The 21,320-nt window shown below is 45.5% G+C and overlaps 1 protein-coding gene across 2 annotated transcripts in view; it reads left to right on the forward strand.

Annotated features, from left to right (window-relative positions):
* The window catches only part of LOC144947352 (leucine-rich repeats and immunoglobulin-like domains protein 3), a 114,217-nt gene that overhangs the window by 39,047 nt on the left and 53,850 nt on the right, over window positions 1-21,320 (forward strand). For both annotated transcript variants that reach the window (XM_078876625.1, XM_078876626.1), the window contains exon 4: window positions 15,288-15,425. In XM_078876625.1, the coding sequence (XP_078732751.1) occupies window positions 15,288-15,425 (138 nt within the window). The remainder of the gene's footprint in view (window positions 1-15,287; window positions 15,426-21,320) is intronic.

Raw genomic sequence — 21,320 nt, forward strand, 5'->3', positions numbered from 1 at the left:
TCATCGAACGTGCCATCATGTGTCTTTTCTCTCTCTCTCTCTCTGGGATCTATACGGGATAGCCAGCTTAGAAAACATAAAAAAAAGAATTAACTCCAAACTTGTTCTAAGTACTCGCAAGTATTTACCTTGCAGTGCATTATTTGTTCCGTCACTATGAGTGTTTGACCTTAAACACTGGCAGTGAGCAAATAAAGTTTAAATAATTACGGTGGCCTTAGTCATCATGGTGTGTGCCCAGTTTGGCCTCGGGCTCAAGGTAAGCCGAATATTCAGTACAAAGACATCTGATAATACATTTAGCTTTGGGTCACTTTGCAAAATCGGAAAGATAAACTCTTGTGCCCACAATGATCTTTCCCTAAAACCTGTCAAAAACGAGTTAATTCCCGTCTAAAAAAGGATTTACAGGAACTGCTTTCATCTCTGTTTGTGGCTTTACAAACTAACAAAAAAGTAAAAAAAAAATTGTACATTTGTTTTGCCGATAACTCCAGCATCCTTTTTTGGTGTATTGCATTTTAACACGTGGGCTTTCGCGACCAATAGTTTTTTTTGTTAGATCCTGTAGATATTTAAACCCACCACCACCCCACACAGCCAAATCGCAATGTTTTGCTTACGTGACAAACCTCACAATTGGCTGTGTCGGGTGGTGGCGGGTTTAACAAAACATTGATATTTATGCGATCTAACCCGACAAAAACCTCATGGATTGCATAGCATTGTCAAACACTGTAGAAATGACATCGACAATAGCTTTATTCATTCATAAGGTGTCTGGAAAGATTTAAATAAGTACATAATGTGCGTGCATATATGCTTTTGAACTTGATAGCATGTGCTGTTCTCTCGCTGGACATTGAAATCCACGCTGCAACACACTGCTTTAATTTTACTGATTCCAGCAAAGGCTTTGGGTGATTGAAATTGTATGCAGTGTAGTTGTCAGTAATAACATACACGTGCTTGTGTTTTTTCCTGATAAATCTGCTGTGCACGGTGGATATTTTAACTTGTGATTGTTTTTGTTTGCGTTTTTTGGGTGACGGCTTAATTACCATTCGGAACGTTCCAAATACAAACTTTGTGAAAACGTCTCCGGGGATCCGAAGCAGATGTGAAGAAATGTTAAATCATCTTCGCATGAATCTGTTCACATAAGAATGCACGAAAAAAAAACTACCTTAGAGCTAATTGTTTGATTACACTGCTGGATGAAGGCTTACTCAGGCCCTGTCAGCCAATGTTCGTGCATACTTCACTTTGCCGGACAGTGCCGCTTTGTAACGAGATGGGAGGTCCAAGAACAGCTCCGATATTTGCTCGCCACTAATGCTACCCATTGTCGGAAATCGAACTCGGGTCGCCAGGTTTGTAGTGCAGAGCACGAACTACTGCGGCACCGCTCCACCCAAAGGCCAAACTTTTTACACACTCTTTGTTTTTTTTCGGTAAAATGACGTAGGTTCCTGAAGAAGGACGCTTGTGTTGCGCCCAAAACGTCGTGATTTAATTTGTTTTAATTTTTTACCTACGTGACTTTACCGAAAAAGCCACGAAAACTTCAAATCTAGGGCCAAACTTTTAATAACAACAATTAAATCCGAAAAGCGTGCGGGGTGCTGAGTACAATCCGGACTTCACGCTAAACGCCAATTACATTCGGCCAAAGTCACCGACTTAGCCGGTCGTATTTGTCGCACGACTGTCCTTACGTTATTCTGTTCTTACGCTATTCTCATGCATGCTCCTCTTGCGCATTGCATTACGGTCAGGAGCTGAAAGCCAACGACGCGATATGTAACGATAGCGTCAGCGTCTCAAACTGGCGCCTGGGACGGTGCAAAGGACATGCGGCCTTGTTCTTGTTTCTGGTGCTCTCAGATACAACTATTAACTATGAAATAAAAAATAAAATATTTTACCAGTTACGTAGCTCTTTTTCAGAAGCGACCTGGCCACAAATGATAACGTAACGAAGCCTTGGCTTGTCGCGTGGAAATTTAGACCACTCGGAACTCTAAACGCACGTTGATTCTAATTGTGGAGGGATAAACCGGAGGACGCGTAGAAAAATCCACACAACCCACGGGGGGGGGGGGCGGGTGAGACACGCAAACTCCAAATCTACAGGCGTCAGAGTCGGGATTGAACCCACTACCTCCTTCATACATCTCCTAGCGGCCGTGGCGCCCGCGCTCACAACGTGCTCCGTACTCCCCAGCGTACCCCACTCTGTTTGCACCACAGACAAACGATTGTTTTTTCAGCCGAAATCCACCCCCCCCCCGTCCGTTTGATTTTTCGCCTTAAATAAATCTGTGCCAAGAGACCTCGCTTTGAAGGCGCTTCCCTAATCAGCACTAATTCCTCGCACGCAGTCCGATTTCCATTTCAGTTTGCGCCCTACATGTGTAAGCCACATGAGCTGCTTATAGCTATAAACACCATCAAAGTTGACTCCACGTGTGTGACATTTTTTATTTTTACGACTGATGTATGGTGCCAAGGGCTCAGCACCTCGCTCGTGGTTTATGCTCAAGGCTGCAGCAGCTACGCAAACTCAGGGGCAACCCTTTAAGAAAATTGGTAGCATTGACCGAGTAATAACGCTAATTGCTCCACTGGGAGAATTAGAAGTGGGGTACTTTACGATGCCTTGCCTGAATTGCTTCCTGTGTTTGTTCCATTCACTGTTCAGACTTCAGATCGCTTTACACTGTGCAGTTTGCACACTTTTACGCATGGTCTCCCAGTGTGGCGACGAGGTTCTTGCGTATCTGCGCTGTTCTTACGTATTCGCACGTCAAGGTATATTTCTGTAGAACGATCTGTTTTTTTTTTATTGAGCTCTTGGCTCATAAAATTCAAACGATGCGTTTGTGAGGTGTGGATTTCAGGCAGTGATGGAAAGGGGCCAAGGTATTAAAAATAAGATGTGCTTCTTCTTCAGGAATGTAACAATGTGTCGGATGGTCGATTACAATTGCCAATTTTTAACTATTAAACTTTTTTTTATTTTACTAGGTAAGGACCACTGAGCTAAAGAACAATTTTTCATAAGCGACCAGGCCACAAATGATAGCTCTGCGAAGTGGCTTATCACGTGGAAATGTATAGTAGCCAATAACTCTAAAAGCATGTTTCGCATTGGTGGAGGGAAATACCCGAGGACCTATAGAAACATCTACGTGTCCACGGGGAGAACATGCAAACTCCAAATATATAGCGGGCATCGCAAGTGTCGGGATCGAACCCAGGACATCCTATAGACCAGGCGAGGTAGTTAACATCTTGCCACCAACGGTGCCCTGCACGGATGCTCGCCACATCTGCATCAAAGAGTGCGTGTTAGAAACGATTTTTTTAAACAGTTATTCAAATTGACAATGAACGAACGGTTACAAAAATAGACGACAGAACTGGAAATGATACAATTGGAGATGGTTAAAAACGACGCAAGAAAGAAAGGATCTGGAATTAAAATCGCGTCTGAGAGCATGATCTGTTGCTTGCTTTATGCTTTCGCGGACTTGATACCGAGTGTGGGAATTCGATGCAGCGGTAGTGTTAGTGGTTAGCGCGCTGCGCTACGAACCTGGCGACCTGGGTTTGATTCCCGCTCACGAACAACACCAGTGACGATTATCTGAACCGGTCCTGGGCCTCCCCTAGGTCGACTCAGCCTCAAATGAGTACCTGGTGCGGTGTGTAAACATCGCCACTAGGGAGACAAAGGCGGCCGGGCGTGGTGTTAGCCACCCACCCCCTCGTGTTTTGTGCTGGCCATCATAGGTGCTCAGTAACAGCACTTGCCCCTACAGTCTGTTTTGGCTATATGGGGGATCTTTGCAGCATATGTTGAACCTTTTTCGCGCCGTACATAGCCAACTGTACTAATTGGAGGTGTAATGTGCGTTTGTTTGCGTATATGATAGGCATTTTGATTGTAATTCGAAAGCATATATTCATTTAGAGATATGGGGGATTACTTTTTGAATTGCCGGTTCTCAAATTCTGCTCTGATTATAGTCATCAGTGATGGGCTCTAACCTCTGTCTCGAGCCGACTTCTTCTCAGCTCGCATCAGTGTCCTCGTCACACGCATGAAGACCAATAATTTGTCATAATAAGTGGCTGCCACCCCGCCATTACATTTCTTGTTAAACGATCATTTTTACCCCGACCAAAAAACATTCTTCTCTTTTATTTCTTCCCCTTCTTCTCGAGTGCAGGTGCATACGTAAAAAAAAAACCCAGTCACAAAATAAGACTCAAGTAGAACGCTCTAAACCCACAGGATGTATTCTGCTTGGGGCGGAGCGTAGTGGGGGGGGGTAAGGGGGGTGAGAGATGGCCTCAACTTGTTCTATTCTATCGTTTAATGTGAGTGAAAAAATTCTGCGAGTGAGAATGCAATATTTACATCGCTGCCTCGTCTTGCCTGCCTGCCGTTGCTTTGCCGAAGCGCAGTTGGCAAGTTTTCCTGAGCTGTGACCGCTTTCTTGGCAAATGGGGGCCTTGAAAGATTATTTCCGCGGGTTTTTTTCCTTCTTTTTCCAAGGGAGAGAGAGGGCTTTTATCGAGGAATAGCATTTTCTCACACTTTATAAGTCCGTGGTAATGCCGGGTGGGTATTCCCAGCTGTTTAGATAGATCGGGAGCATACGGAGCTAATTCGTGAAACGTTTGACATGAATGGACAATAATCCTCAATGGAAAGATGTTTCATAAAGCGGGCATGTGGCTTCACTTCACGTTTTAAGATGTCGGTTTTAAGTATTTTAAAGCTCTTAATATCATGAATCTACGGTAAAAATAATAATAATCGCGGAGCTTTATGCGTGTGCAGATATATATGTATGGAAACACTGAAAGTTTAAAATCTCACAGCGCAGCTCACTTGCGCTATTGCCGATGTATAGAATCAGGCAAATGAATCAGTGTCATTTTTATAACTTGATAAGAACTCAATGAGATTCGCATCTCTTGCGATTGAGTTTTGGGTGATTATTCATTCGCCATTTCGCAAGCAGCCAAGCTTGTTTGAAAGTTTCAATTTCACTTAATCGTAAAAAAAAAGGCAGTTTCAGTCGGCCGATTCATTCTTCTTCATTACTGAGCGTTTCACTTTTCCTTGTCAGTTTTTTTTCTTCGCTCCACCGATGGGAAAAGTACCTCCAACAAATGTGCAGATTTCACCCACAGTGAAAGCTTCACGCAAGCATCTTTTTACCGACTTTAATCTCGGGGCCTCTCACTGGATAATGCAAATTGGTGCATGATGAAGACTTAGCAACTATTTGTGATGGTCTACCAGCCTGTCCCTGTGCTCGGGCAATCAGTGAAGCTATTTCAGTGGGGGGGAATTTCAAATACGCAGCAACTTCTGTAAAGTTGAGATTAAAGACCATGTAAAATGATTGACAGTTACGGGCCAATTTGACCATGTTACATTGTCAGAATCACAAAGTAAAAATTTTCACAAATACATTTAAATCAGCAACCCTTTAATGCAAAGCAGAGAATGATAACAACAAACTAATAAATATGAACTGTAAGTTCATTCTTAAAATGACTTGATCATTAAGCATATTGATCATGTAAACGCATGTTTGGGTAAATCGATATTTGTGCAAATCAATGATTATATTGGGACAAGCTTGACGAAAAGTGGTGGGGTCCGGTACTAAAATTTACGTTTCAATCGCAGCCCACGCGACTATGTTTTAGCATTTCACTGCGGTGGCGAGATGTTAACTCCCTCGCCTGGCATGCAGGAGGTTGTGAGTTCCATCCGAACCACAACACCTGCTGCTGTATATTTGGAGTTTGCGTGTCTCTCTCCTCGTGGTCGCGTGGATTTTACTCCGGGCCTTCCAGTTTTCCCCTCCACGTTTAGAATCAACGCGCATTTAGAGCATTTGGCTGCTGCTATAATTTTTCACGTGAGGAGCCACTTCATTGAGCTGTCACTTGTGGCCAGGTCGCTTCTGAAAAAGAGCTATATTGCTCAGTGGGCCTTACCTGATATGAAAAAATATATTAACCAGTAAATAGTTACGTGGCGTTTCATCCCAACTTTGTTTTTCGTCAACACGGTTCTCCGCTTTTAGCGGCGTATCTATTCATTGGCAAACATTTTTTTGTTATTATAATTAAAAAAATGATCATTATCATTGTGTAAACACATGTCATTGTGCGATCAGTAGTCGATTGTGTATGATGCTTCTCGTATGCTAACCTGCACCGTAGTTTATTGGGATGAGAACTTAAACTTTACGACGAGACAAACACACGAGAATGGATTGTTGACTTGGATCGTTATCCCAAATTCTACTATTGTGAAGATTAAGAGGTCTATGATATGCAGTTATACCAGAAGATTATATCTACGTATTTCACACCGAGCATTTAGAGAGCATTTGCAATATTGTTATTGTAAGAGTAATTTTAATACTATATAAACTATGCATATATATTACCTATTGATTCAGCCCATCATTCATTCTGCTACCACTGTGCGGGGAAGTCGTCAATAGTGGTAGTACTATGGATAGACACGTCGCCGTCATAGCAACGTGGTATTTACATCGCTGGCTCAGGGTCTCCAGTCAGGAAATGAGCAGAATCAGAATTTGTATTTATACTGAAGGAATCCGATGGGCCATGAAGCTATTTATTCACAGATGTACACCCACCTCAATGTTCATTTCAGCATGAAATAACTTTGAGATGATTTTTGGGATACTTGAAACAAACACGAATGGAATTTTCTCGTTTTGTTTGAACCTCCCTTTTCGCACGTTGGTGGTGGTTAGAGTGCTGTGCTTTTGTGCCCAGCAATCTGGGCTCCATTACAGCCACCCCTTAAAAAGCCGACGTTCTCAACAACTTTAATTTGTCCGACGAGCAGCGGGAGAATGTTAAAAGGCCTGCCCAGCTGCGAGGTCCGGAGCTGTGATGCGAGCGCTCATTATTATGAGCGACCGCGTGCTCTCAGTCGCTGGGCAAAAAAAAAAAAATCAAACAATTTTTGCCCTCTTTGCAGCGCGAGCCGGAAAATTACGAGGTGCTGAGATGGATAACGGACCACACGGTTTTAGTGAACTGCCCGGCGTACCACTTTGTTACCGTAAGCTCTCCGTTGACGCTTCATCTGTCATCGTAATCTACGGCACAGCGACGCGAGCCCAGCTCCAATGCAGCAAATGAGCAATCCGGAGGAGATCGGCTCGGAAACGGGTTTTCGGTCCACCTATTCGCGACGGACAGAAGTACCGCTTTGCCACTCGTTCTCTGACAGGCGTGAATGCGTGGCTGTGTTGGCAGACACCAGGCGCGTATTCACCTCGCCAGAGGTCCGACGAATGGTCACGATCCGATTAATTGGCGTCTAACTTTTTACCATCTCGTTTTTTTTCAATTTATTTTCTGCTCGACCTCCCCCCCCCGTTGTGTGTTTACAACATGCGATAGCGTGCCATTTCTGATGTATCAAATTGATGCATCGTTGCATACCTGGCAGGTACTACCTAGAGGTGCTCATGACAGTAGCTTCAAAATACTCTAGAAATTAGGCTCACTTAGGGAAATTGTCATCTGTTAACCCCTCTATAATGTGGGCAAAATTAAACGTACAACGTGGGCTCTGCTTTCAAGTATGCCGCGCCAAATCCGCGTCAGATGCTGCTAAGTCAGTGGCCATATTTCACGTAAAGGTGGGGTCTGCCCGTGAATGATTACTTCTGATGCCAACGCAGACTCTCTCTGAGGCTACCATCACTTTGTTCCACCTTGAATGTTCTGGAGTCTGTTGCACCACTGAGAGGACAGACATATTCATCAAATTGTGATTTCAATTGCTCATACGCAATCGCAGTCATTGCATATGGATTAGGAGCCCATGGTATTGTAACCCGTGACTGTGAGGGAGTGGTGGTGGTGTCGTTGTTAGCAGGTGGTGCATCGGCTAGTTGCTGTTGTTAGCACGCTTCACCGCTATCACGCCAACCCAGCTCACATCACCCCGGTGGGTTCCATTATGGTTTGGTTCCGGAGACATTGGTATCACATTATCACCGTCATCCATACGAAATTATTGAATCCTCCACACGTGAACTGGGCTCTATATGTGAATGTGCCCTGAACGTCACCGAAGTTCACTCAGCTCCAGTAAGTTTATGTCACGATGGTGGTCATGTACGGTGCCCTCCGCATCACCTCTTTGCGTGCCGTGTCGATCTTAGTCGGTGCTTGCCGAGAGCACGCTCGTGCCCCTTCATGCGACGTTCAGCTCACACACGCATTGCTCCTACGGTGAAATCACACGGAGTGAGCCCGATCCTCTCAGGCCTTAGAAGCTAAGCAGGATTGTTTTTTTGGAGCCTGGATTTCGCACGAACGGGCGACCACCAACCGGGAACAACAAGGTGCTGTGGGCCCCGTTGACGCAGCGAAAAATCCGTTGCCGTTCAGCTCTCCTCACACCTTTCCCCCACCGGCACTGTCCAGCGTGGTGAAGTATGGTCAAATAACCCTGACGGCCGACAGGGGTGTGGGGAGGTGCCCCGTTAGGTGGCGGATTGACAAACGGGCTGTACGATGCACGCACGCACGTGTGTGTATGTACGACGCACGAGTGAGTGAGTATGTTTGTAAATATTAATCCGAGTATATAATTTGTGGATGGCTTTTATAGATATATACAAAATATATATATATATATATTTCATGTCTGGGCTCTTGATTTACTTAACGATAAACAGTGCGCTCCGGGAGGCTCTCTGGAATGAGCAGCGTCGCTGAATCTCACCTTTTAGAAAAGCACGTGCGCGCATTTGAATTGCGTGGCTTTTATAAGCGGGGCGCCGCATTGTAAATTGTTACCGGCATGCTCGTGCAGCGTGTTTTGTGTGTTTATAAACCGCCTGTTTATTCAGCCTCTTGAGTGTTACGGGTGGCTCACATCTTGCGGGTCGAGCGCCAAAAGTTTATTCTCAAGCCAAACACGCCGGGGCTGTGTTCGGCTTTTGTACAACACTCGGGTAACCCACCTGTGAAGCCTCTTGTTCTATCAAAGTCCTTCTGCAACGACGAAAAAAAAAAGACCCCGGCGCTTTGTACATTCCCAAAAGGTTAAATCGGTCGTCTCCCCCCCCCCTATCCGCCGCGCCGTATTTGTTGTGACATGAGGGTTGTTTGTTTTTCGACTCTCTGTGAGCACGTGCATCAAACGATATTTTGGCCAAACGGAGGTGTTGCCATAGAACCAAAACATGTCAAACTCGGCAACGTGAACGTCCCAACAAAACGGAATCTGCACACAGTCACGAGCAGGGTGAATGAAAATGTGCAAGGCTAAATCTTACCATCTTTTAAATATATATTTCTTTACTTTTCGCTTCGTCCTGACTCCTTGTCCTCGTAGGATATTATGGGCAGAGATGAACAATTCTCTTCACCCTAGGCCAGACACAATTTATCTCTTTATATCAGTGGTTCTTAACCTGGGGTGCGAGATGCCCCTTTCTGCGGTGTGCGAGACACGGCCAGATTTCTTTTAGAAGGCAAATCATCGAAAACACAAATTAGGCACGGGCATGCAAGTGCAACTACTTTGTTTCATCAAACCTATATATTTATTTACATTATACTTTGTTTACGATTGAGAACAAAAGTGGTGCAAGGCTGCAGTCAAGGATAAGAACCTCTGCTTTGGAGCAAACACTATTTCTCCTTTTCCTTGTGTGTAATATACTGCCAGCTCTGCTCGTGTCTGCTGGTCGATTGATATGAAAATGCTGGTTTTATATTCCCCACTAAACATTTTTCAAAGTCTGCGTTGTACGAGTCGGAATCCAGGTTTTCCATTCCGTTGGCGTGATTCCTGTGTCTGTGTGTAGCGGTTTGCGCTACGAACCTAGCGACCCGAGTTAGATTCCCGCTCGCGGCCAACATCAGTGACGATTATCTGAACCGGTCCTGGGCCTCCCCTAGGTCGACTCAGCCTCAAATGAGTACCTGGTGCAATGTGTAAAAACATCGCCACTGGAGAGACAAACGCGGCCGGGCGTGGTGTTGGCCACCCACCCCCTCTTATGCCATGCTCGCTAACAGCACTTGCCCCAACGGTCTGCTAAGGTTATATGGGGATCTTTGTATTTATTTGTCGGTCTGCCTGCCTCTATGTGTCTGTAGACCCCTTCACTCCTTCCTTGGATAACTTCAAAACTCATTGATTGCCGCACAGGGTATCCACATGGGTTGTGTGGTGCAATGGCATATGTACGTATGTTGAACTTCTTTCGCACCGTACGTAGGCAACTGTGCTAATCGGAGGTGCGAGGGAAGGAACAAAGCATGCTACCCTGTGAATCAGGTCACATCAGATCGGGGTGCCTGGCCATGGCGAGTGATATCTGAACCGGTCCTGCACCCCCCCCCCATCCCTTCACGAACCCTGTACTGACCAGCGTGGTGAAGTATGGTCAGATAACCAACATAACCAATGTGGTGTTGGGGAGGCCTTCATCTAGCAGCGGATTGACAAAGAGCTGTAATTTGTTATAACATGTGTCATGTACTCTATTATTAAGTTGCTTAAACTCAATTTACATCGAGGTGCTTTGTTTATTGAAAGTAAATACATTGTTCTGCAACATTTTTACTGCCTTGACTTAACGGTTTTTTTTTACTCATGTCCTGTTAGTGAAATACAATATTTATTCCAGGGGTTTAACGATCTATTCATGAATCTTTTACTTGCAAATCCTAATGCTCGCAAAAATGCATCAAATTTCGCGTATTTCACGCAGATTATTTTCCCGTGTTACTTTTGGGATAATGCGGTAAAAAACTCTGCAAGCGAGAAAGGACAAACGAGATACAATACAAATGAGGCAGTAAAATCAAGACGTGGGAATAATTCATTCTCGACTTGACCCGTTGCCCCGAAAAATGATAATTCATCAAATAGCTTGAAGGGACAAACGGGACAATCTTTACAATCCTGACCTTTAGAAAAAAAATAGATATTTTTTAAGTTCTATTGGTTTCCAGTGGTACTGCTGATGGGCCTTTGAGAAGTTTGATAGTTGCCTTTGGTATCCTCACCCCCCTTCGAGTTCATCGGTTGATGAACATTTTGTATACGGAGATGTTCGCAAGTACATTCTGAACGTATTGAGTACCTGCTTTAACTACAGCAGTGCATACCGACTGTGGTGATACCTACTATGACTACAGCAGTGGGACCTGCTTTCAGTACAGCAGTGCATAGTGACTTTGGTGGTACCTGGCACTTTTGATGAACGCATGCGGGTTTTGTTTACAGGGCAGTTCAGTACGTCATGCAAAAGTTGGGCGTGAGAGGTGGAAAAAAAAGGTTGCCTTGTATTTTTGGTATGGCCTAATCTGGCATGGCCTTAAAACACGATTTAATAATAAACAGATCGTCTGCCAACGAGTGTGCTGTTTTGGTGTGAGTTTCTTAACGCGTTCATACATTACCATCTTGGAAGAGTTGGCATTCCAAATAAAGTCAACTGCAGCACCTTCATATCTTCATGGCTTCTAAGTCTGCCAATGTATGTGTGTCGAACTTCCTTTGAACCGTACGTAGCCAACCGTGCTAATAATCCGAGGTGCAGGGGAAGGACAACAAACTAAACATAAAAACAGTTGAAAAGAAATGAGTTAAGTGGTTCAATCCTTCTCTCATTCAAATGTACACGTTAGCAGAGATTAATTAATAAATAACAATGTCTTATCGGAGCATCTCCCGAGTTCAGAAACATGACGAATTCAAGATTAGTTTCATCGTGATTTCCATGCCAATTCAAGTGATCTTTTTGGGCTCTTTCGCCCGGTTTATGTAAATACAGAGGAGCTTAACCAAGTAATATTTCTCCTTGATAACATTACATCATTTGGAGGGAGCTGTGGTTCCAGTGGTTTTTTTCATCACACTGCTCGATAAACCTGGTGACTTGAGTTTGGCATTCAGGCAAGCTAGAAGAGGAGACCCGTTAGGCTTGGCCAGCTTGGTGAAGATCTAGGTCTGGATTTGGCAACCTCCGGCTCTTTAAGGACTGCTTCGTGACATTATTTATCGAGGACCACCGTCTCTTTTTCACGTGCATTGCGGTGGCTTTTGAAATATTGAGTTTTTTTTACCGGATTCTCCGAAAAATGTGCTCTTGTTATTTTGATTTTCGACCCCTGGCCTAGGCAGTGCACGGAGCAACTGAGTGCTTAGGCCTTCGCATGCACGGGGCAGCCGCTTCTATAGCCAATGCTACGTGGTTGTAACACGGTGTCCTGGATGCACATGGGCGTGGATAAGAGACCCTGCCTGGGCCATCCTCCACTGGGCCATCCAAGGGGCCTGACCTTTATGCTGAGTGTCACGCCGGGATCAGGGTGAAACCTGGTCAATTTTGCCCTCTAGGCATTCACGAGTGAATCTCAATGGAGATATCCCAGTCACTTATAATCAGCCTCGATGCCCTCTCCTCCCTCTTTCTTCTTCTTCTCCTACAGGGGTATCAGAGCTTAGGAAGACGACACCAGAGGGATGTAGAGTTTATTGAAATGTGCGGTTTAAACAGGTTTACATTGCACTGTAATCCATAATGTGTCTGTGCTGATGTCAAGCCCCTTTCATGTCCTCTGTGTTGTGTACCTGATATTGCTTTGTTCATTAAATACTTTTGAAAATAAAAATAAACATCAGCCTGGATGGCCCTCCATCTCTGGTTGGCTGGCCTCAAATTGGTGACACTCATCTAGTGAACGAACGTTGATGCAACCTTGGCCCAACGTTCCGTGTAGCTAAGATAAGCCTCTAGCTGAAGCTTCGCGACGTTAAATTTGCAATAGAATCGTGATAGATCCCATCCTGTGGCACGAATAGTCCACGGCACAATCTCTGTAAGAGAACCTTTCAGTGAAGTGGATCCTTTTTTTACGTGGGATTCACCCACAGAAACAAAAAAACATTGCTCACTCAGGAATGGCCCAACTCTGGCAAATGATCGTTGGATATAAAAAAAAAAGACAGACGGTTTGTATGCACCGCAGTAGATGATGTAGGATAACTTTGCGTTTGGAATATTTTTGTGTGAACCGTTCGTCTAGTACATCAGCATTGAAGGCACTGTGCGGTGTACATTCAAAATCATAATCTGTATTTATACCGGAGGAACCTGATGAAGTTATTTTTCACAGATGTCCACATTAAGCAGACGACGAACGTAAAGAGTTCACCACTAAGTTGACAGTGATGCATCTCAGTGTTTAGGCATTTTCAACTCGAAGGTGCCATTCAATGGTGCATGGAGAAAATGCGAATGTCGGGCAGCTGGCTAGAGTTGATTGAAACTCAGCCGTTTTGGTCTTCTTAAGCAGCCGTAATCAGATGATGAATGCAGCAGGCGTGCCACCCACACCTGCTGCTGCTGTATCCCACCCGACTCCAAAATCCCTCCTCGTGTGAAGCAAAACAACTCATAAAAAGAAGAGACGTAAAGCCGCTTAATCACATAATCACCGCAACTAGCAAAATCTCACAACGAAAAAAATGGTTGGGCAGATATGCGGGTGCTCTGCGAGCGGGTTCGCTCGCAGAATCACGGAGGGTTTGAACTTGTTTGTTGTGGGCGAAGGCGCAGCCGGGGACATTGGACCCATGCCGAGCAGGTGGAATGGAAAGCGTTTTTTTTTGCGTGGCCTCAGGGCCGAGAGTGGATTTGGGCCCCCCCCCCCCGTGTCCATTATTCAGTGTCGGTTACTGTAATGGCACTTGCCCGATGGCATTGTGGGTGTGTGTGGCTTTTGTGCTGTCACTGCCCTCATTGGGAAGACCTGTTAGCTGCTTGCTTAAGAGTCGTGGTGCACTTAACCGAATTTTCAAACGGTGTCACATTTTAAATGGGCTTGGCTCCGAAAATTTACGTTTCAAAAAGTTGCTGTTGCCATCCGACATTGCTCGCCACCCCCCCCCCTCCACCGCTTGTTATGCTCGACCAAATTTGCGGTGATAGTTGTGGAATTTTGTTCCGCGAATATTTATGTTGGCGGCATGGGCAGCATATTTGTTCGCCGTTAACTTCTGATAGGTGTGTGTGTTGCTGAATAGTTTTTTCTTTGCATGTATTATACAACAACAAAAATACTGACTTGGTACACATATTGCATTCTCTGTATGAAGTTTTATTTTAAACCCGACTTTGCAATGGCTGGCGTCTGATGAGGCTTATTGGTTGTAATTACCGGCGAAACGTCGTACTAGAATTGCAAATGTTGTGGGTTTACTCTCCAACACACCGGTGTGCTGTACTAGTAACGAATTGGCACGTTTGGTTTACGTGCCAAACCTTACTAATTGGCTGTGTCGGGTTGGTGGTGGGTTTAATGATGCATTTATATTTTACGCAATCTAACTTAAAAAAAAACTCTGACGGATAATATTGTTCGCGTAAGCCTACGCGTTAAACTGAATGTTTGCGTTGTTGTTTTTCATCCGTCTTGAAATGTAGGCGTAGAGTCGCGTGATTGTTGTTCAGGAAAATCACTGTACCGTTGGCCAAACACCCCCAATGGCATTACCTTCTTGGAAAATCGTATTCATGGTCCATTTGTTTCCACCCTGTGTAAATCAATAAACAACTACGTATCTGTGGGACATTGCCAGAAAGGGTAAAAGCCTATTCTTCTTTTGTCATCGAAACAACGAAGTATTTTCATTTAATAATAACAACAATAGAAATGCGACAGGGGCCTACAAAGTTAGATTTTTAAACGTCCAGCAGGACACACTGCACTCAACTGCCCTGTGTGCGTATGTGCGTGTGCGTGCATGCCTGTGCATGTGGGGAGCGGTGGCGCAGCAGTTAGCACGCTGCGCTTCAAACCCGGCAACCCGAGATCGATTCCCGCTCATGGCCAACATCGATCACGAATATCTCAACCGGTCCTGGCCCTCTCCGAGGTCGACTCGGCCTCAAATGAGTACCTGGTATGGTGTGTCAACATTCCCACTGGGGAGACAAAGGTGGCCGGGCGTGGTGCTGCCCACCATCACTCATGCGTGCCGTGCCGGCCTTCATCGGTGCTCTCGACCAGCACTTACCCCAACAGTCCGTTAAGGCTATACGGGGGATCTTTGTCTTTGTGTGTGTGTGTTAGGCCACCATCAAAGTACTTAAGTGACTACTTCCACTGCATTACAAAGGTTTGTCTGTGTGTAACCCGAGCACCGTCCCCTCTGACCCGACCCCAAGACAGCACAATCGGATCGCACGGATCCGCGCGGAGCGCCTCGAAGGCTTCCGCTCTCTGGAGACGCTGGACCTGAGCTTCAATCGCATCGCGGACATCGCCGGCTCCTCCTTTCCCATCGGCCTCCGTCTCGCCAAGCTGTAAGCTGATTCTCCCCCCCCACCCCCCGTATCCCTCTGCCAGAGCCGGAGCCCCACGGCTTGAGTTAGTGGAACACATTGCCTCGTTATATTCAACTATGTGGGTACGCTTTGTGCCTGCCATGGATAACATGGCATTTTGGCACGTTCACGACAATCGGGTGGGCGGGGGGGGGGGGGAGATTTAGTCTTTCATTGTTCCCCCCCCCCAACTCACCCCAAACTCCCACCCCCCCAAACTCCCCCCCCCCCAACTCCCCCCCCCCCCCCCCGGAGCTTGTCATGCATAGCAATGTCATGTTTAATATGCTGGGTTTTCTTCTTTTTATATTTCCCCAATGCAGATAACATGACATTGGCATGTTCTGTTTTAAGTATTGGTACTTTCTTATGTTTTTTTGTTATATTGGCATGTTGTTCCGTTTATATACGAGTGGCGTGTGATTCGTATTTTTGCCCTCCCATGGGTGTCTGCTGGACATTGTAAGAGTGCGCAAAAAACGTAGTGGCTGTAACGAGCCCACTTTTCCTTCGCCTCTTCGACTTAAACAACTTGTCGCAACCTAGTTTCTGTGATTCTCGATTTGAGCAAGGTTTTGTAGGAACGTGGGAAGAGTGGCGGTGGGAGAGGGAGTTACAAAGTGGAGCTGTGGGAGAGGAAGAAGCAAAAAGAAAAGCGTTGTGCTCTGCAGCGTGGTGAACGGGTGGGCGGGCGGGCGAGTGGGCGTGCGTGTGTAGTTATGCATGCTGAACTTCTTTTGCACCGTATGCAGTCAACCGTGATAATCAGAGGTGTGGGGGCGAAGGACAACACATCTAAACACAAAAAGCAGTTGTAAAGAAACGAGTTTTAAATCTGGATTCAAAAGTGCGTAGCTGCAGTGGCTTCCGAATATCGGAAGGAAGAGCGTTCCAGACGGCCACAGAAGCGCACCTGAAAGCGCGCGACGCGGTGACCGCCTTTGTTCGATGTCGAGCCAAAGCCGCTGCTGCTGCGAGGATGAGCGGAGTTCGCGTGGTGCTTTATGCTCCTTGATGAGATCAGCGAGGTATCGTGGTTCACTTGTGGCAAGCACTTTGTGTGTAATGAGTGCGACCTTACAACGTGTTCGTTCGGCAAACCGGAAGCCAATGCAGCTCGGCGAGCACTGGGCAGGCATGATCGGATCTTGTAAGTGCCCGTCACGTCACGTGGCAGGGGATTTTGTGCACGCTGCAGCTTGGTCATGGATTGGGATGATGATGATGGTGAATCAAGAGCATGATGGGGTGCTTTTGGAGAACTATATTCGATGATGGAAAGCGGCAAACGCTTGTTAAAAATGAAAATTTTCAGTGAATGCACATCGCCTGCTGCGGATCGAGAACAATGACAGCTGACATTGAGGGTCGGGTTAAAGCTGAGAAGTACGCACGCGGGGACGGGAAGAGGCGTTGCGCTGCGAGATGAACACGGTGAACGTGGATCGGGGGCTGAAAAGAAATAACATGAATGAGAGACGGTGGTGAAGTGGCATGAAATGGACATAGTGCGAGGGCGATCTATGAGGGTTTTCACCACAGAGTGAGAGGGTGATCACCACAGAGTGATCACCACAGAGGGTGAGGGTGATCACCACAGAGTGATCACCACAGAGTGTGAGGGTGATCACCGCAGAGTGAGAGGGTGATCACCACAGAGTGATCACCACAGAGTGAGAGGGTGATCACCGCAGAGTGAGAGGGTGATCACCACAGAGTGAGAGGGTGATCACCACAAAGTGATCACCACAGAGTGTGAGGGTGATCACCACAAAGTGATCACCACAGAGGGTGAGGGTGATCACCACAGAGTGATCACCACAGAGTGTGAGGGTGATCACCGCAGAGTGAGAGGGTGATCACCACAGAGTGATCACCACAGAGTGAGAGGGTGATCACCGCAGAGTGAGAGGGTGATCACCACAGAGTGAGAGGGTGATCACCACAAAGTGATCACCACAGAGTGTGAGGGTGATCACCACAAAGTGATCACCACAGAGTGAGAGGGTGATCACCACAGAGTGATCACCACAGAGGGTGAGGGTGATCACCGCAGAGTGAGAGGGTGATCACCACAGAGTGATCACCACAGAGTGAGAGGGTGATCACCGCAGAGTGAGAGGGTGATCACCACAGAGTGAGAGGGTGATCACCACAAAGTGATCACCACAGAGTGTGAGGGTGATCACCACAAAGTGATCACCACAGAGTGAGAGGGTGATCACCACAGAGTGATCACCACAGAGGGTGATCACCGCAGGGAGGGAATGACGAGAGATCAGTTCAGCCACAGGACGGATTGTCACATCGCAGGCCCGCGAGAGATTGGCATGGCATGGAGGCAGCCTTTACCCTGCAGTGGATAGACCATGGCTGGCGGTGACCTCTACGGCCATCCCATTAGCGCAGTTGGTTACGTACGGTGCGAAAGAAGTTCAACGTACCGTACACACATACATTACGTCCGTCTCTTATAATATTTTGTTCAAGTGGATTCTCCTCATAGTTGTGCATGTGTATTGCACCAGTCATATACGCCGATTTTAATGGTGTTGAACATTAAGTTCATGATTGTGTCCACTGCACTCCTATGCGAGTGACTGAGATGTCGTGGTTACAACTCGCGAATGGGTCCCGGATTCAATTCTGTCCTCAGATATTCACAACATTACGTGAGCCGTAATAATTTGGTATAATATATACCCGCAAGTTTGGGGGCATGCGATAAGCGCTGTGGTGTTTTTTACAGGGGTGGGTAATTTTACATCAATTCCATTTTAAAAAGTCATAATTTGTCTATTTTATTTTTTATAGCGGGTCAGGATTTAAATTTCCTCTTCTGATAGGGAACCTTATTGGCGCCAAAAACGACTGCATGGGCAATTCTTGGCCAATAAAAGATCTAAGACAAAGATACCCCATATAGCCTTATTAGGCTGATGGGACAAGTTCTGTTAGTACTCATCGATAAAGGCAAGCATGGTGCATTGAGTGGTGGTGTGGCCAGAACCATACCTGGCCACTTTTGTCTCCCCAGCGTTATTTCCACAATGTATGAGGTGTTCATTTAAGGCTGAGTCGACCCGGCGGAGGCCCATAATTAATCTGTTCAGATATCCGTTACTGTTATCGGCCGTCAGTGGGAATCAAACTCAAGGTGCTGGGTTGAAGGGCGCAGTGCCCGAACGATAACACGACATCTCTGTATATATTAATGATCTCACACATGCACACATCTCTTAAGTTTAGTTATCCTTTTTATCTACAAAACCAGTCTGCTGATTGGACAGTGAACTTTGGTTTTGATGGGTCACTCAGAGCAACTCATATATTGCATGAATCAGTGCCTCTAATTTAAAATCTCCCTGAACGTCGAAAAGACATCTCACTCTTGCCACGGGGCAGATAATTCCAAATCTTAGAGCTGTAATAACCAATTCAGCCTTCGAATTTTTGCGAAAAATCATGTAAGTCATGAAACTTTAAAAAAAATCCAAATCACTGCAAATGCAGTACGCATATAATGAATGTGCTTTGTCTGCATGTGAAGCAAAGGCAGAAATGCAATAAACCAGGTTGCCATACGTTACGCGGGTGATTGGAGCGTTTCCAGTTAGCCAGTTTATTCGTGCCAATTAATCACGATCGTTTTTCTTGCAATTATCTGCAACATCCACTTATGCAATAGTCCTTCATACGCCGCTTCGTCATTGGCAATTGTAAGTTATTGCTCGTTGTACATTTCAAAGACATCTGTATTCACTTGACATAATTGCGTGATTTCTTTTAAGGACTCGTTCTATGACGTAAGGTAAAAACGAAATGTAACGGTTTGCTACAAAATATCTCGGGCAATTATTTATCATGAATATTACAATGCACACTTGCATATTTTCATTAGAAATAGCCTATCGTGTTGGCATAACTACGGTTGCGGCTTTTTCCATCGTCTATCGGATGGATGAGTCCGAATCCAAGATGACACTATGAACTGTAGACCATGCAAATATGTACGCATTCCTCTCCCGACCGTCTGCGGTCCAGAGAGCCATCCCGACTTGCGCACACCGGAGGAATTTGACGCTGTGCAATATCCAGCGAGCGTGAGGCTTTGCACCACTGTCCGAGCCGTTTGGCCCCTCTGGGGAGAAGTTTTTTTGCGAGTTCAAGTTCAATGGAAAGTCGGGGTAGAGACTCGGCTGTGACCAAAACAGCATCTGCGAAGTAATTATTGGGTCACAAGTTCCCCCCCCCCCGTGCCCCGTCCCCCCCATTTCCCAGTGGTGCCGCCCTCTTTTGAACGAGCCCGTTCTTCTGAGCCGAAGAGAAATTTTGAAAGAAAAAAAATCCAATGCAGCTTTGCAATTTCACTACACCCACCCCCGCCGTATCCCCCACCCACCCTCCTGCCTTCTCCTCCACGACCGCCTCTTGAAGCCCGTATCATGCCGGGTTGAAACGAACAGGCCATAGACTGTAAATTAAAGCCCACTCCAGCTCTCTCTTCCGTGGCAGCAGCAGCAGAGACGGGCTTCTTGACAGGTTGCCGATTGTGGTGGGTGAGCCATACCTGAGTTCACATGGGGGCCCCTCTGTGGACCGTAAACTGAGAGCCTGGACTGTTTTGACGAAAAACAAAGCGGTAATTGTGCCGCTGTGTGGCCTCGGGTGTTATTGAAGGAACTTCCACGGAAAGAAGCTCTCCAGGCTTTCTTTAATGAAAACTTGATACTTTTTTTTCTTTCTTTAATAACCAAAGTAATCCGCTGGCCATTTGATCGGTAGCTGCAGGCCGCTGTTTGGCACACTGGATGTATGGCTGTTGCTGTGTTTAAACACTTTCATCACTCTGCTCGTTGAGTTCTCGGTGTTTTGATCATCCGCCCCAGATTTGGGTCCCACCACAGCGTGTGACGAAACAATTAATTTGTTGTAGTTTCATTTTATTGATTTCGTCTGAAACGTAAGCAATGTATACCCGCTGTACGACTTATCCAAGAGAAATACGCTTTTTGTTTGCACCTCGTCAGTGTTTACAATGTTGCCTTGAAGCGATTTAAGTAGATTATTGGAAAATTCTGCACCAACGTTACATCCTTTTTCAGTTATTTTAAAGAGTAATATAAAGCTCGAACAACAATTAATTTGGGAGTGTTTAGGCTTGTGATAATATAATTATATTCTTAGGTTTTTTCGGTAAAGTCACGTGATGCAGCTAATCCGGCTGTGACGGTCCCACCTGATGACGGAGACTTGTGTTGCCTCCGAAACGTCGTGATTTTTATTTAATTTTTTTAATTTTGATGTTTTACCTACGTGACTTTACCGAAAAAACCTAAGAATATGAATCCTTGCAGTCACGAAAGCTTCACATCTAGAAGAGATAACATAATTATTTGTTACGAATAATGTAGTATTTAAGGTTGCTCTAAGTCTGGGCTCTGACTAGCATTTCAGTTTGTAAAATAACTCATTATTTGAGTTAATTGTAACGGTTACTGTTTTCTACAATGGCCTTTGGTGTATGTCGAGTTACTGTCGTTCGTGATGTGTAAAAAAAAAACCCCACCTAATGCCTGCACACAAGTGGATTTAATGGCTCCATCTCCACGATGGCCATGATCGCGATGATGATTATTGTTGAATAAGAAAGTTATTTTTCACTTATACTTGCACGAATGGCTGTAGAAAACAATTAACTTTTCTGGCGGTTGTGACGTACGTGTTGTAAGGAAACCCATAGCCGTTCTTTCAAAGTATATTTTTACTTGTTTTGAGCACCTTACTTTGCACAATTTACTTTTCACCTGTTCCATTGAAATTAATTGGTTTCCATCCGACCACAAAAAATATATAATTGACGTTGATGTGACA

Source organism: Lampetra fluviatilis, chromosome 44, assembly GCF_964198595.1.
Source record: "Lampetra fluviatilis chromosome 44, kcLamFluv1.1, whole genome shotgun sequence".
Classification (NCBI taxonomy): Eukaryota; Metazoa; Chordata; class Hyperoartia; order Petromyzontiformes; family Petromyzontidae; genus Lampetra; species Lampetra fluviatilis.